Here is a 16,287-nt window from a genome sequence, read left to right as displayed (position 1 = left end):
TTGCTACAAACCAGCAAATGCTTTTCCCTTGTAGAAAACGTAGGAGTGTTACAGAGCTCCCCACACTTTGAAAAATGAATGTAGTCTCCAAGTAAAAAAGGGAATTTGATTTGAGCAAAGTAGAGCTGGTTCATTGTAGCGTGTTCCACAGTGCGTTTGCTGGGGGAGGGACAGACACGTTACTTTTTAGCCTCATGCCAAGCAATTGTACCAAACAAAAGCTCCCATTAAGGGCCACAGTAGATCTGAAGAGAAAACCCCAACCCAAGTCCTACTGAGCCGACAGAGGTGTTTCAACTTCTCCGAGGAGATGGACTGCAGGGCAGTTCAAAGTTCAGTGCTGATGGATCTAAAAACAGATTTATGGGGTAGCTGTGCAGCATCGCACTCCCGTGCTGGGGTAAACCGATCCCATTGCAGTGAAATAGCAAAGGGGATCAGGCATTGTGTGTGGCTCCACGCTGGCATCCCACCCAGGCACCTCCTGCTCCCGGGCCAGGAGCTGCGCTGGGAGCCACCAGTGGTTTGGAAAATGTGCAGGGGAGGACAAAGCCACCATAAAACACAAACAAACAAACAAACTCACACCTGTACGACAATAAACACCGAGCAACACAAAAACAGTGCAAAACATTGTGAGAGAGGAACTGGATATCACCTCGGCTTAGGACATGAAGTAGCAGCACAACTGTGATAACTCAGAACTGAATTAAATAAACCACAAAGCAGAAGACTTCTCCTGTTGCACCATGAAATGAAAGACCTTGGGTTGGAGGTTTGTATTGTTTTCAGAGATTAAAAAAAAAAGTAACTATAAATAAGTTTTGTGACAATATATACATATTTAAATAATTAACTTAAATATCTTACACCTACTCTTGCATAAAACTCTCCAGTAAAAGTGCACCATGTTTCTTTTCTCCAAAGATGTTCTGCGTCTTCCCCTGTGCTGAGGTAGGTCTGAAGGGAGATGTCTCAGATTCTAGGAAGAAAATGTGTCACTGTCATTGTGGGAGATACTTTATTGCCTTTCTTTGTTCTTCCATTTTTGCTCAGGGCTATGTACATCCCGGGATAAATCCTGGATTCGTAAGCATTATAGTTGTTTGGCAGGAGAATCTCTTTGAATTTGCACTCATCATTGAAATGGGCCTGAAATGAAAAGGAAAGAATGAGAGGGAAGGAATTTTAAACATCAGGTATGGAAATATCCTTGCTACCAGGTGTGGAAGGTGTGCTGTGGGCAAATGTGCAGGTGAGCCCCCTCCACTTAGTAATCTTTTGAAGTGGCCTCTGAAGCTTCAAACAGGACTCAGGAGCCAAAGGATCAATTAGGGATGCCGTGCCCAGGCCAGGCACGTACACCTAAAGGTGGGAAGGACACCCATGGAAGGGACAGAGTCACCTTAACAGAGCTGGGGTAGGTAAGGCCCAAGCCCAGTTCCATGGTCCTGCTCATGGAATTGCTCCTGTTTATCCCACCAGTCATAAATTACCTGAGAGGCTTCAGAAAAGTCAGAATACTGGCACTTTCTCACGTTGCTTGAGGAGAAAGAGGCATTTTATGTCATCATGGACAGTATTTTTTCTTCTTTAGATTTAAAATCAAAGGAAGGATTAGGATAACTTTGGCTAATGGATCAGGAAAACAGATCTGACAGCAGGCAACCTTTCAGGGATGTGGTTTCATTTGCAAGTACGTACAAAGAGGGACAGGTGTTGCAAGTGTCTTACCTGGAAAGGAACAAATGAGCTCATCTCTTATTGCTGGGCAAAAACCTCGGGGTTTGTGAGAGAGGTCTCAGCCTGCCAAGCTGAACACTGCACTAGGGATTATTTTACCCAGGACACCAAGGCAGCAGTATCCCTAAGAAAGGATGCATTTTGGTGACTGATTCTGCCTGGCTTTTATATAAGGCAAAATCCTCCACAACAGGACCAGTGCCCCAGAAAATAATACTGGATACTACATGCCTTCATGTGAAAGTGCCCCAGTTAACTCTCACATATGTCACTCAGCCCAAGTTACTTCAGAGGACACTTGGGGAACATGAAATAGAAAGTCCATGGGTGAGGAAGGAGAGCCAGGAAAATGAGTTTAAAACTATGCTGATCATAGTCACTTGTGCAGAACTGAACTCAAAAGCAGGAGGACAGCTCAGCACGGGCAAAGATACACCCTGTTATTGTCCACCTCAGGTATATTTTACAAGATGTCTATCTTTTCCAATGATCCCATGTGAAAGAAGGTCTATATTATCTCCTAATGGATCTTCCTTTTTGTAAACAGAAGTTCAGACCCCAAGGATGCTGAACTGCCACAGGAATGTCTGTTCAGCAGCATTAACAAAAAGTGATCAATAGTTCACTGATGCATCACATCATAAAGTGTCACTTGTGGGGGCCTGGCTGATCACAAGTTCAGGTACCCTCTGAGAGATGGAGTGAATGATTGCCACACCTGCCTGAGGCTGTTTATACTTAGATATAACAAATATATGGACTAAACCTAGCATGTGCTCTTGCCACACAAATGACTGGCTGGTCTATGAGGTAGCCAACTTGTGCAGCCATGGCTGGGTGACTACAGTTCTTATGTGAGAACCAAGGAAGAATAATGCAGAAGAAAAGGTTTCACTCCAAAAATTCAGTAAGCAGTATAACTGGGCAGCACACCTTCTGCTGGCAAGGCAGGAAGGGCTGCTCTGTGCTGCCTGACCCAGGAGTAGGCAAGGATGGGGCTTGGCAGCTTTTAGAACCATGTACACATCTCACCCCAGCTGACCACGGTCCCCATGCCAGGCACACACTCAGTGGTTACTTACAGATCCATAGAGTTTGCCTTTGCTATTCATGGCCACGAAGAGTCCACTTCTGACACCAAATATGCTCACCACGCCTCTTTCCACAGGAGAAATTTCCAGCAGACCTACACAGGAGACACAGAAATCAGGGAGACAAAAGGGTGCTCCCTGGAGTGTGTGGTGACAGTGCTGTACCCACCCACAGGCTGCCATCCCCGGTGTGCCACATCCCAGTACTGCTGTGGGTGGCCACAGAACTCCAGCCTCATACTCCACGTGCTGCCCTATGCCCCATGCTGGGACCTCTCTTCTTTTAGATAAGTATCTATTTTTATTTTGCCCCCAGGCATCCTCTTGTGTGTAGACAAGGTTAAAATAAGCCAGAGTATGCTTAGGGCAAATGAAACATTTGTCATCATGCAGTTTATACTCCCGCTCCTGGATCTTATTGTTTCAGTTGGATATCAGAGTCGTGGGGCCACGGGGTTAAGTCCCCAGCAGATGCTTTTCAAGTTTGGGGGAGAGCTGGGCTCGCCCCGGTCAGAGTGGGCGGCTCACGGCGCTGCGGATCCTCCAGATGTTGAGGCAACCCCGACACCTGATGCCTGACGGCGGCAAGGGGACAGCACGGCACTGAGCAGCGCCGACGAGCCCCTCCCGAACGCCCGACGAGCTGCTCCGGAGCTCCCGATGGGCTCCGTCGCCGCCCCGCTACCCCGGGCTCCCTCCGCGCCTGGGGGAGCCGAGGGGCGCAGCCCTGCGGTGCTGCGGCCGGCCGGACTTTTTAGGGAAGATCGAGGTCTGCCGTGCACCCACCCTCCTTTCGGGTCATGCCACTCTCCGGGGCAGGTCAGTCGCTCCGCTCCCGCAGAACTGCCCTCCGGCGGTCCCGCGGGCGCGGAACGTCTCACCTGGCCGGCGCGAGGGTTGTCGCTGGCTTACTGTATCGATTCTCGCTGTGAATCCCATCGATGCGGCCGTCGGGCAGGACCTGGATGTGGAAGCCGATGCCCACATTGCAGTAGAGGCGCCGCAGCCGCTTGATGCCCAGGAGATAGTCGCCGTCGCGGGCGGCATCGCGGCGCTCAGCCGGGAGGCGAGCGACGGAACGGGCGAAAAGAGCCGCGTCCCAGCGGCGCTGGCGGGGCCCCGCGGGGAGGCGACCCGGGGGCGACCGGCCACGCACCGCCCCTGGCCACAGCAGCCCCAGGAGCAGCGCCGGCAGCAGCGCCGCGGGGAGAGGCATCCCGGCTTAGGGGCGGGTAGCCACGGGTCGGCCGCCGGTCGCTCCGAAAATACGCTCTCCCCACAGCTCCCACTTTATGCTGAGGTCAAAGAAGGGGAGGAAAAAAGAAAAACCAACAAAAAGCCAAACAGGAAAAAAAATATTTTAAAAAAGGACAAAAAAGAAAACCAGAAAGCAAAGCGGAGAGGAAGGAGGGAGGGAGCTTAGTGCTCAATCCCCCGAGGATCTGCGGTTTCCCTGGGTTGGCTGCATGGAGAGGAAATCCCGGGAGCAAGAGCTTCTGAACTTGATCTCAACTCCAGGAGTCTTGTCTGAAGTGCTGATCTTCTATAGCTGCTCAGCCATAGCGCTTTAGCCCTAGCCACGATATTTATATATCCATGTGCCTTGGTACCTATTACATCACCACCTACCGCTGTCTGCTGCAGCCCTCCGGCTTAGCTGAAAGTCAAATTATCACCCCTAGATGCTTAACAGCTCTGAAACGTCTTGAAGGGAAAGGGTGAGCAGCACTGGTGCTAAACAAGAGGGACAGCACAAACTTTCAAAAAGAAAAGGTCATATTTTACGTCCATCATGGAAACCTTTTTCTTTTTCTTTTTCTTTTTCTTTTTCTTTTTCTTTTTCTTTTTCTTTTTCTTTTTCTTTTTCTTTTTCTTTTTCTTTTTCTTTTTCTTTTTCTTTTTCTTTTTCTTTTTCTTTTTCTTCTTCTTTTTCTTTTTCTCTTTCTTTTTCTTTTTCTTTTTCTTTTTCTTTTTCTTTTTCTTTTTCTTTTTCTTTTTCTTTTTCTTTTTCTTTTTCTTTTTCTTTTTCTTTTTCTTTTTCTTTTTCTTCTTCTTCTTCTTCTTTTTCTTTTTCTTTTTCTCTTTCTTTCTCTCTCTTTCTCTGTTTCCCATTTCTTTCTTCTTTTCCCTTTATATCTCCTTTCGTTATATTTTTCCCTCTCTCAAATGCCTATAAATGCTCAAGCAAGGTACAAAAATCAAAGAACGTCCAGCATACTTTCCCCCCAACACAATGTATGACTATGTAAATCCGTGGAATTTCAGCTTTTTACTGTATCCAAGCGACATGGTTTACAGTCTGCTGGATGCAGAAAACAAAAAAAATCCCATCATTAAAAGCCAAAACAGTTGTTGAATGGGAGGTTTAAGAAATGAAAAATGAAAGAACTTGCAAAAAAACCCCAAACCCCACCAAAAAACCCAAAAAAAAACCCAAACCAAAGGAAAGGACTAAGTTTTAATAAAGAGGAAAACATTTAAAGAGGCAGCATGTGCTCAAAAGTTGTGATAAAGTTTTTTGTTCTAAATATCCCTTTAAGAAATCTGGAGTACCAGACGTGTAGCTCCCTCTTGGTCACTGTACTGACAGGGGCTATAGTGACACAAGCTTATCCCAGAGCCCTGAGGCTGCTCACTTGTGCAAGTATTGCTGCACTTTTTAATGGAATGATTAGTTTTTAATCTTAGATGCTGCTGCTGCTGTGTTTTAATGATGTATTTGTTCTTAGGTAGTTGCATCATTTGGTTTAGGTTCCTGGGTATTTAAAAGGAGAAGTTTTGACCCCATCAGTTTAGAACTACTTTGCTTAGAGTAAATCCCATATGTTTTGTCACCTCCCATAGCTTAAGCCTCAGCCCTCAACAGGTTTTCAGCACAAACAGGTGAGAAGATATTAGGACAATTTTGGAAGGACCTGAATTAATATGAAAGCGTGTTTTGGGGGAGGGGGGAGAAGTGGTTTGTGACTCAAGTTCTTTACAGCCTGAAGCCAGTTTAGTCTTTCACGCCAGTAAAGCTCTCCTGCTGTTCCAGCAAAGGATGCGAGAGAAAAGAGAATTGCCCCAAGGCAGATGACAGCTCACCTAGGTGCGAAAATCTCTGACCCTCGCTAAACCTGAGCAAACTTAGATGATGTGCTTTTATTTCTTCTTGTGAGATGCACATACCACTTCTTTGGGAGTGATTACAATCTCCTCGGTGTAGTTTTGTCCCAGCCGAAAACAAGTTCATTCCTCTGTGTGTGTTCAAAGACAACACAATGTCGATTTTTCGCTGTGGTGGTTAAAATGCCCCATCCCTAGAAATGTTCCAGGCTGGACAGGCCTTTGAGCAGCCTGGTCCAGTGGAAACTGCCTGTAGCAGTGGGTTGGAATGAGACAATCTTTAAGGTCTGTTCCAAACTTAACAATTCTGTGATTCTATGAAATCCACTGATATGAAATGCACAGGTATCTACTACGTTTTTTTTTGCATCAGGTCCATCCAGAACCCCTCTTGCACCTGATAAACTGAATGGCTCAGTTTTGGATGCAGAGGCTGTGCATCAGGCAGAGATTAGGTGTTCCCAGGCTTGGAAACTGCCCTGCTCCGTAGGGTTGTGCTGGACACCTTCTTCTTCCCCAGGGTCCTCAGGATGGTGTGATCCCACCTCACTTCAAACTCTGAACTATTTGCTCTTCACAAACAGCAGCAGGTGAATTTGGGATTAAGTTTATTTACCTTCTGGGGGATGAGGAAAAGGAGTGGCACTTCTGCTGACACACCTACCCAGCAGCTTCACTCCTGCAGCACAGGGGTGACCCAGTGCCTGTGGATGATGGGCCAGGTGTACTTGATCCATACTGCCACGGACAGCAGCTCTGCCTGGCCCAAAGCAATGTGAATGCTAAGCACCTTCAAACTCTTGAGTTAGGGACGTGCCCTGGAGGCTCAGCAAAGGATGATACCTTCATCCCTTTGGGAAATATGGAAATGGGTCCTAGAACACCCTGTTAGGCTCCTATTCCATATGTTTGCAAGGTCAGTTCCTAAACGGTTACACAGAACTCAGATCAATAAAGGATGCTTCTGCAGCTCCATTCTTAAACCTGCCACATGATTAGACATCAGTCTTTCTATAAAGGCCTCCAATGAACTTTTTGGTGAGGAAAAGCAATGCATTTCCAGCTAGGAATGAAACAATGAGGTTTGGGTTTGCTTTCAAGCTGTCTGTATTCATGTGTGTGTGAGCTTGTGTGCAGGCTACCTATGAAACCCTGGTCCTGCTGCTACAGAACCCTCTGGTTTTTGTTTGCACCTGGGAAAAAACCCCACAGGCATGGAGGCACCACTTTCAGTTTGCACCAGGTGTGACAGGTGGAAGACGCTCACCTTCAGGGTCTTTATGCTGTAACACAGACACTGTCAGTCAGAAGTTATTAGCACAGGAAACCATTAAAGCAGGATATTACCCATGGAAGCAAAAAATCAGTGTCAGGCGTTCCAGGCCAGAGAGAGGAATGGACCCTCCAATGTGCCATCAGCTTTCAGGCAGTGGAGTCTGGTGTCTCCAGATCATCCCATAATTAATTCTGTATTGAGATTTTGAGAGAGATGGGACCACAGGGAAATGTTTCAAAGCATGATTTATTATTTTTCTTCTAGTCTCATGAAGGAGCAAGTATGTCTTCACATTATTCAGATATTCTTAGTAAGTGGTCACAAGTCTACAGGTCACAAGACCTTTTAAAGGTTATTTAGCCAATAAACTAATGTCACGAAAGAATGTTTCTACTTTCACACCATAACTAATACTAATTATATTAATGATACTAATTATACTAATAACTAATCATTTTGTTTTATACTTCTCTGCTGCAGAGCAGACTTTTCTTATCCAATCACACAGTGAAACACAAAACTACTTATTATACCTTAAACTTCTCATTACTTTGATAATTACTTCTGTATCTTAACTTTAAAACCTTTAAATTTCTTACAACTTAATGTCTTTCTATTCAAACTCACATTCTTATGATTCTAAGTCTGGAAGGTCTCAGGTCAAATCCTGTGTCCATGTCTGTATCTAAGCTTGTATTTACAAGATTTTGAGAGCTTTCTGTGTTTGGAATTCACACAATTCTCAATCTTCCATATCATGCCATGTTCTGCTGCTATGTGTCCCCACTCCTGGTGGACATTTTCCCAGCAGTAATTCAGATATTAAACCAGGTAAAATGTCTCCATCTCTGTATTGGCTCTCTTCCCTAAAAAGCATATGTGGATGTCACAGTTCAGAAAGCTCTTGTTTCCAAATTCCTCTAGGTGTAAAGTATAAAAAAGAAGAAAGTATCCACGGAATTCAGGTTCAAGCCTCATATAATGGATTCTGAAGGAAAAGGGAATAGAAGAAATCTTTACAGCATTATTTTGCAATTGCACCAGCTTAGCAGCCATCCAAATCAGGCTCTGTGTCTGCCTTTCTAAAGGGATCTAGGTCCACAGTTTTTAAATAAATTTACGTATTTATTAACTCCAGTAAATAGATGTAAATTACCCTGAAAGTTATTGCTCATGAGCTTGTCTCCAGAAGGCAAATATTTCACTCAGACCCTTTGGTCCAGAAGGATGGGGGGCTGTACTGGAAGGGGCATGGAGAAGGATATTGTGAGGAAAAATCCCTTTTGCACTGTTTGCAGACTATGAAGATGTGGCGAAAAGGCACCCCACTCCCCCTTCGCCTATGCCCCTTTTAATTACAATCATTTTGGAGGACAAGCACCCACTGCTCTGCAGAAAGGCAGAGCCTGGGAAAGCTTTCTGCTGTTCACGTCTGGCTGCCTCTGTGTGCGAGCAGGGGCTGCGGTCCCGGGAGAGGAGGCTGCCTGGAATTCTCTCCAGCTCTCACTGGGAGACCTCGGCCATGCCGCCTCTGCCTCCTGCATGACACACATACCCACACCCCAGCCAGCAGGCAGAGGCGCCCCGTGCTTTTCTCCTCGCTCTGTTTGCAGCTGGTCTATTTGATCTCTGTGTGCCTGCACTGTTTGCTGTTGGCAGCGCCTCGCCTGATCAAAACCTCATTATCTCTGGCCATGTTGCTCTGTTCCATATTGGAGAGGGGCAGTGGAGTATAGCAGTGGGCAGGCAACAAAGCTGACAAGAACGTCCCTCCAGTGTGTTTGGATGGATTCAGTGAGGGGACTGGGCATGGCTTGGCTTGGGATGGATGTGAATGCTTCCAGCTGCTACCCCCTCTGCTGCTAGGGAGCTCGTGCAGTGTCACGTCCCTGTGCCAAGCAGAAACCAGAGAGGACACAACTGTGCCTACCTGTGTGGCTCCTGTAGGGCTTCAACAGCTCAGAGGCCACAATTCACACTTCCATCTTGTGTCCACACTGCTCATGTACATCCACTGCTGCAGGAATGGGTGCCCAGGAGAGCACCCATCACCCATCACCCATTGAGGGAGATCAAGCTCTGACTTTCAGGGTACTCCATTCAGCGCTGTGACAGCCCTTGCTTGTTTGCTGTGCTTGATTTGTTTGCTCTGTATGGGTTGCTGTTCCTGCAACATCACTGCAGAGGTGTGAGGTGGTGGGGTGGCCTTCTGGGAGACTCAAGGCCACTCACCAAGCAGCTGAATGTGGGTCATGGCAAGCCATTTCCTTGTCCTCCTGGCATATGAACAGTTCTTGTTGTCTGAACACATCCAGACAATCTATTACATCTTCTACTTCTTACCCTGTTTCCCAGGTTGCAGCTTTTCTCCATGCTTTTCTTTCACTGTGTGTTGTCCAGAGCAAAAATTCCCAGCCTTACTGTCACTACTGCTCTGTATTTCCGGCAGTTTTCTTTGCTCAGTGGCTTATCCTCCATTATCAGCTCTTCTGGCTACATGTGCTTCCTGTTATCCACTGTCCTCTCTCTTTTCCTGTAGCTATTCTACTCCCTCTTCCCTCCTCAGGACAACAAGTGCCCTTCATGGAAGTTACATTCCCAGACATCACCCACACCTTAACTGGATGGTGGGATGATTGGTGGAGATCTATTGAGACATGTAGTGGCTTTAGAGCTGGCTAAAATTGCCAGTGCACCTACTAGAATTATTTACTCAGTTCTCACTGTGAGATATGAATTAGGGAGGGTGACAAAGCAGGCTGAAAACTTAAAAGGTGTAAAGAAAACTTTATTAACAGAACTAAAAGAATAAGAAGAATCAGAATAAAACCTTCAGAACACTTTTCCTCCCCTCCTCACAACCTTTTTTTCTTTCCCACTGACAATGTAGAGACAAAACCTGGGATTTTTCAATCAGTTACCACCTCTACAATGGTCTTTCATCAGTTTTTGTAGGGAGAGAAGTTTCTCTCGTCATGCTATGGAGACTTCTCCACAGAAACAGTTCTCTTGTGGCTTCAATATCACAGCGAATCTACCGCCCAGGAAAGGAAAATTAATGTTCATAATGCGATAGTTCCTCCCATGCCTTGGAGCTTTCCCAAAGCTGCTTTCACAGGCCATGTCAACTTATGGGGTACTATTTTAATGATGGGCTGTTCTAGCATAAAAACAAAAAGTTTGCTTCTTTTGTCTCTTGGAACAGAGGCTTTTCTTCTTCATCTCTGGGCAAAGTTTCTCATCTCTCTCTGTTCAAGCTTCTTATTAGGTAACAGTTTTTCAGCACCTACATGCTCCAGCACGAGTGCCCATTTCTCATGGGCTGTGGGTGAATGCTGCACCTCCCCATGCACTTTATGAATTACAGGGAAAAAATGAAGTCTGATATAACAAAAATAGATCTTCACCATAGCTGTACAAAGAGAATTTCAGCCCAAGACCACGGCATCTCCTCAATCCCCTCCTAATTAGAATTTGACTCCTCCTTCACTAACCTCACTGTCCCATGTTGTTTTCCTTACACGCCTTGTCCCCTTCCTTTTCCTGATTCGGGAGAGAATTGGTGTTCGTAGGTTCATTTGTTCTCAAGCTTTATCAACTCAAATAGTATTTATGGAGTTCTGCAGCGCTGCAAAGTTGTTCTTCTTCAGGTTGTGCATCGGGGAGATCGTTCCCCGTGTCTCTGGCTGCTGCTCCCGCAGTCTCTGCCGACACCGTGTGAGCCGCTCTAGCTGCCAGCTCCACTCAGCGTTTTCTGCACCGAAAACAAGAAAAGCTGCTGCCATTTTTGTCCTTCTCTCCGCAGCATGGCTGGCTAAAAGTGGCTAAACAGAGTTCATTGCAAGCCATGATGAGGTGGAAATGGCCGTGTGCTGTTGTCCCGGTTGTGCTGATTTTTTTGGCCCCGCAGTTCTGGCCACAAGGCCACTCTTGGACCGGGCCAGTGGCGGCCGCTCCGGGCCCCGGCCGCTCCTGGCCTCGGGGCCGCTCCCAGCCCCACAGAGCCTCGGGCCGGCATGGCCTGGCGGTGCCGCTGGAAAAAGGACTGGCGGGCTCCGCCGGGAAGGGGTCCCGTGGGAAGGGGTCCCGTGGGCTCCCCAGTGAGGGGCTCGGCAGCCCGCTCACCACCCCTCAGGGAGCAGAAAATCTCGGCCGGGCCACATGGGGCCGGCCCGGCCTGGCCACGCAGGCCGCGTGGGGCCGGTCCCACCGGCACCCAGTCACCTCTTCAAACGCTGGAAGCCAAGAGATTTCCTGGGCTTGCCCATCTTTAAAATGTCAGTCTCACAGAGGCACACCTCGCTTTTTTAATGGTTTAATAGGTTGTCACTTCTCAGAGCTAGCCAGCTATTGGTTTCTGCCAGGCGCAGAGGAAGCTCTAACAGCTTCTCTCAGAAAATCACTTCTGTGGGTGTCTTTTTGCTTCCTCACCAAATGTCAATTAATGCAAAACCAGCGCAAGTCCTCAGGAGCACCACTAAAGTTTGTGTTACTGAATAGCAGGACTCAGTGGGAAGGCATCAATCTAGGCAGATCATTCTGGGGGGCAAATGTGTTCCAGGGTTTTGTCACAGCCTCGTACCCCTCATCCTCGTGTAGTTTGAACCAATATTTGGGAGGGAAGTCTGCTAAGAACACAGATGGAGAAATAGGTTCCAGAGGTGCCATTTATTAATGTTGGTCTTCGGAAACATTTATTCCCAGCCAGGCTCACTCTTCAGCTGAAGCTCACACGCTGATACTTTCATACTCACTGCTGACATTTCTGCATGTGCTATTTTGTCCTTCCTTGTCCTGTGTGCTTTTTACCTATTGAAATTATAAACACTTTAAAACTAAAAATATGCATTTTTTTCCTTTTGTCAGATTATGACACATGTACTTCTGCTGATACATTACTTGGCACTCTGCCAAACAAAACTGGTAAAAGGAAACATAATAGAAAATGAGTTTTGGGAATCAGAGTAAGTGTTTGTTAAGCTTATTTTTATTATTATTATTGTGGGAAATAGTAGCTTAAGTTGACTTTTTGTGTGAGAATGTTTTAGCTGACTTTGAATGTAGCATAATTGGTTTATACCAATCTGTTCAACATGTGGCCTCTCTTGCATGAATCATTTTTTACCTGTGGCTAAAGTGAAGAAAACTGGCTGTTGTAAGCAAATGACGTGTATTGCTGAATTTTAAAACTCCCCAGCAAAGCACCACTTAGAACCTGTCAGAACATATATGGACACAGCTGTACAATCCATAACCTCTCCGAGTGTGCAGGAGACCAGCTTTTCCAGTTGACCTTTAGTGTCACAACTGTGAAACAAATCCTCTGCTTTCCTGATACTACCAATGGTATTTGCAGTGGCAACAGCTTTATCTTTCACTCTGGCACACAAAAAGCCCTAAAAAAAGTTAAAAACAAGCTAGCACGGCATTACTCCTGATGGAGCCAGCCAGAAATATCTGTAGGGTTTTGATGGGTGAGTTTTTGAAAAGCAAACTGCAAGCCATGAATTATGCACAGGTAACAGCTCTAGAGCTTGAAGATCAACCAGCATGGAGGTTACCCACTAAATTCTGTCGTGTTTGAGCGTAGTGACAGCAGTAACATGCCAGGTGAAATGTATTTTATTCGCCTTCATTTGGAAAGCAAAGCTGAGAAAGTCTACAGCTGAGCTTTATAGCTGAGGAGCATATTGCAGCAGTGTGTAAAACAAGTTACCTGTCAGCAGACATGTCAGTCATCTGTCAGCAGACCTGTCCAAGGGATTTGCCATGGGTTTTGTTACTCACTCTCTTTGGGCTGTTGAATAACAGGCCTTGCAGATCACAATGGGAGTCAGTTCTCACTCCAATTCGGATCACACGAGTTACAAGTAAATAAGATGTGGATGAATGATCCTTGCCCAGAAAAATCCCCTTGACATCAAGAAGCCAGCAGAGATGGCATGGCTTGATTTTTGGTTTAATAATTTAATTCCTCTTGCTATTCAAGGCCCAAGAGCAGCTTTACTCTAGTCAACCATTTTAGTATTAACTATTTTTTCTCCCATCTTTCTCGCTTCACTGATAAAGCTTTGAGAGCTACAAAAATATCAGCATTACAGGAATTAATCCATGCACCTTAAGAAAAGACAAACAAAAGAAAACAATAAAGGCTGCTCATCTCCTTTTAGATGCTTCCTCCAAATGTCCTCTGAGAGCACATTTCCCACATGGTTTGCTTTTGTAGGTGAGAAAGGGAGCAGGACCAGACTCTAAGTCAATTTGCTCCATGAAGCCACACAGCCTCCTCAGCTCTCAGTAATAAATAGTGAAGATTACTAATTTTCTTGCATTTCAGAACACTTTTGTCTTTGGACCAGGAGCATGTACAGTTTCCATCCTGCCAACAGGCTCTGCGGGAAGATCCCCAGGAAATTAGCTGGCTTGGGACTGCTTGTTAATAAGCAGAATAAGATACATACAAACTAGAAATTATCAATCTGAAGATGGTCTTGAGGAAAAAAAAACAGTCTTAAATGAGGCAGCCAACAACAGAATGAAGACTTTGGTATTTTTAATAATTTCCAGGATAGACCCATGATTTCCCTTCACTTGGAGCTCAGCCAAGTGTCCCTCCTGAATGTGTGTGTCGTACAAATGCTGAGTGCAACAGCAAGGCCATTGAAAACCTCTTAGCTGCCACATCCCAGCAGAGCATGGCCCAACAGCTTTTCCCTGACATTTTCCCTTTGCTACCATACACCTGAAATAACAGGTAAATTATTGCATGCAAGATGCCACTGAGTTAATTTCCATGGAAATTCCCGGGATAATGGAATAAAACAAAATAAGCTGTGGCTGCACAAAGTTTGATCCCTACCAGAGACACTGTTTTTAGGTTAGAGCACACCCACTGAGGATGATTATTTTGATAAAAACTCCACGTGCGTTATTACTGATATTAGTGGGAATGGAGGATGCCCACAAGAGCCATTGGAATCAGGACAATGGGATGGTAATGACACATAATGAAGGGAAAACTCCCTGCCCAGGGAATTCAGACAGTGCTGTGCAGTCACTGCTGTGCTATTTACCACGTGCTATATCCAGTCACAAAATATTCCACTCAGTGACACGGCCAGAAAAAGCCCTGCGAACCCCAAAGTCTTGGAGTCTTATAATAACCCCTGAAGCACACCCTCCTCCACAAAAGGAGCCCAGCAGTGCTCCCAGTGACCTGCCAGGGACACGCAGCATGCAGTTTATTCTATATTTAAAGAGTCAGGCAAAAATCACAGGGACTGGTTTCAGTGCTTTCATGGCCATCTAGCACTACCCCGGAACAGGGAAAAAAATATTTCTGGCTCCCCTAATGAAATTTCATAATGCTGGAATGAGGTGTTACAAAACTATCTGGAGTTTTCAGAGTATCCATTTATTTAAGTGGTTGAAAACTAAATTCAGATAGCAGTATTGTGTGAAAAAGCATTCTGTCATTTAAAAAAATACACTTTCAAAATAAATCTGCCTTCTCCACCCCACCCCCCTCCCCTTTCCACTTTTTAATTTGCAAACTTATATTCCTGAGAGCTGCTGGACCAGCACAGTAAGAGGCTACTTGTCACTTGATGTTCAAATGCAGGATTTCAGAAAAAGGAAAAATATTGGAGTCTTTATGAGTATTTCTTGGATTGGAAGACAAAGTAACATAATAACAGTACAATAGTTCTTACTGTAAAATGCTATTTCTATTGATAACAACACCATACATATTATCACTATCATGTTCATTATTATTTTTCTGGAAAAGAAAATCATTCTAAGACTTCAGTCACAATCAAACTACAAACAGGATGGAAAAAATCAACTGCTGGCTGATTTGTAGAAGGAGGTCAGCTGAAAATGGTCAAGACATCATGCCAGGACCTCTGGGAGCTAGAGCTCTGTGTCAAAGCAGAGCCAGACTTGGAGAGATCAGACTAATGCTTAAGGTCCTGTCAGCTGAAGGACCCCAGGAGAAGGTGGATGTTCACTGATGTGGGCTCTACCTCAGGCTAAGAGGGTGGATGGAAATATTGGCTCAGAACCCTTTCTTGGAGTGGGGAACTGTGGGCCCAGTAAAAATCTCACTGCCTGGGGACAGGAAGGTGTTGTAGTGAGCAGGAGCCAGGGAGCCCTTTGAGCTCCCGTTTGCCCGGAAGTCCTCATTGAACTGTTGCCAAAATAATTTAATAAAATGCTATTTTTGGTAGCAGTGACAGTTTTCACTTTGAGTACTGAGAAGGCAAGAAGTGTCATCCTTAACAACAGCATGGGGATTTGTTACACCTATAGTCAGGTCTCATCTTTTCCTTTCCCTCTGAAACTTCTCTGCTCTTTCTCACACTGGCTGGGCCACTGCTGCAAAATTAGCAAGATGAAGGAGAGAGGAGAAAAGAACTGTGCTGGCAAGTGTGTTATACAATATATTTTGACAGAGCTTAGAAAGTTTCTCTCCACCCCCTCTGTCATCACAGTAGTTTATCTAAACCGCAGCAGGCAAATTGAGGAGTGTATATCCAAAAAACTACCCCCAAACTCCCTCCTGCATTAGCTTTGTACAGGCAATCATAATTCAGAACCATGGGAACAAACCTCACACACACTGTTGTAGATTATCAAATTAGCAGCAAAATCCCACTATTTTTTACCAAGCCTGAGGAATGGTTTGCAACCCATTCTCAATTTTCCTGGTACTTTCAAGTCAACATGGACACAGGCTGCAGGGTCAGTGCCCAAATACAAGGGATTGTGATTTGATCATGTTGGCAAACTGGCTTCAGGAACTCTTTTCTTTCCCTTTGGGAATGCCCTGCTGTGGTGCTGGTCCTGCATCACCAACACTGTACTTTGTCGTTTATGACGAAGTTGCATATTACTCTAAGTTAAATATTACTATGATTTGCATAATACTATGAGTTACATATTTCTAAAGCATCTGTGACAATTAGGGATAAGGGAATGACATTTCCATCACCTGCAGAGTTAAAAATGCAGAACACCTTTGCTCATGGACTAACCATACACTGCTGGAGGAGCTGCAGCACCTCAACA

At 45.4% G+C, this 16,287-nt stretch overlaps 1 protein-coding gene across 1 annotated transcript; it reads right to left on the bottom strand.

Moving 5' to 3' along the window:
• Nucleotides 1–885: 885 nt before the first annotated feature.
• Nucleotides 886–4,050, bottom strand: FGF4 (fibroblast growth factor 4). Its single transcript, XM_086893307.1, has 3 exons — nucleotides 3,747–4,050; nucleotides 2,826–2,929; nucleotides 886–1,152 (listed from the first exon to the last, which is right to left on the bottom strand). The coding sequence occupies exons 1-3, from the start codon at nucleotides 4,048–4,050 to the stop codon at nucleotides 976–978; spliced, it is 585 nt and encodes a 194-aa protein (XP_086749433.1). The 3' UTR covers nucleotides 886–975.
• Between the last annotated feature and the right edge of the window lie 12,237 nt (nucleotides 4,051–16,287).

The sequence above is a fragment of the Cyanistes caeruleus genome, chromosome 6, assembly GCF_971803275.1.
Source record: "Cyanistes caeruleus chromosome 6, bCyaCae1.hap1.1, whole genome shotgun sequence".
Lineage (NCBI taxonomy): Eukaryota > Metazoa > Chordata > Aves > Passeriformes > Paridae > Cyanistes > Cyanistes caeruleus.
The sequence above is the reverse complement of the archived record's forward strand: the minus strand, read 5'-3'. Positions and strand labels throughout refer to the sequence as shown.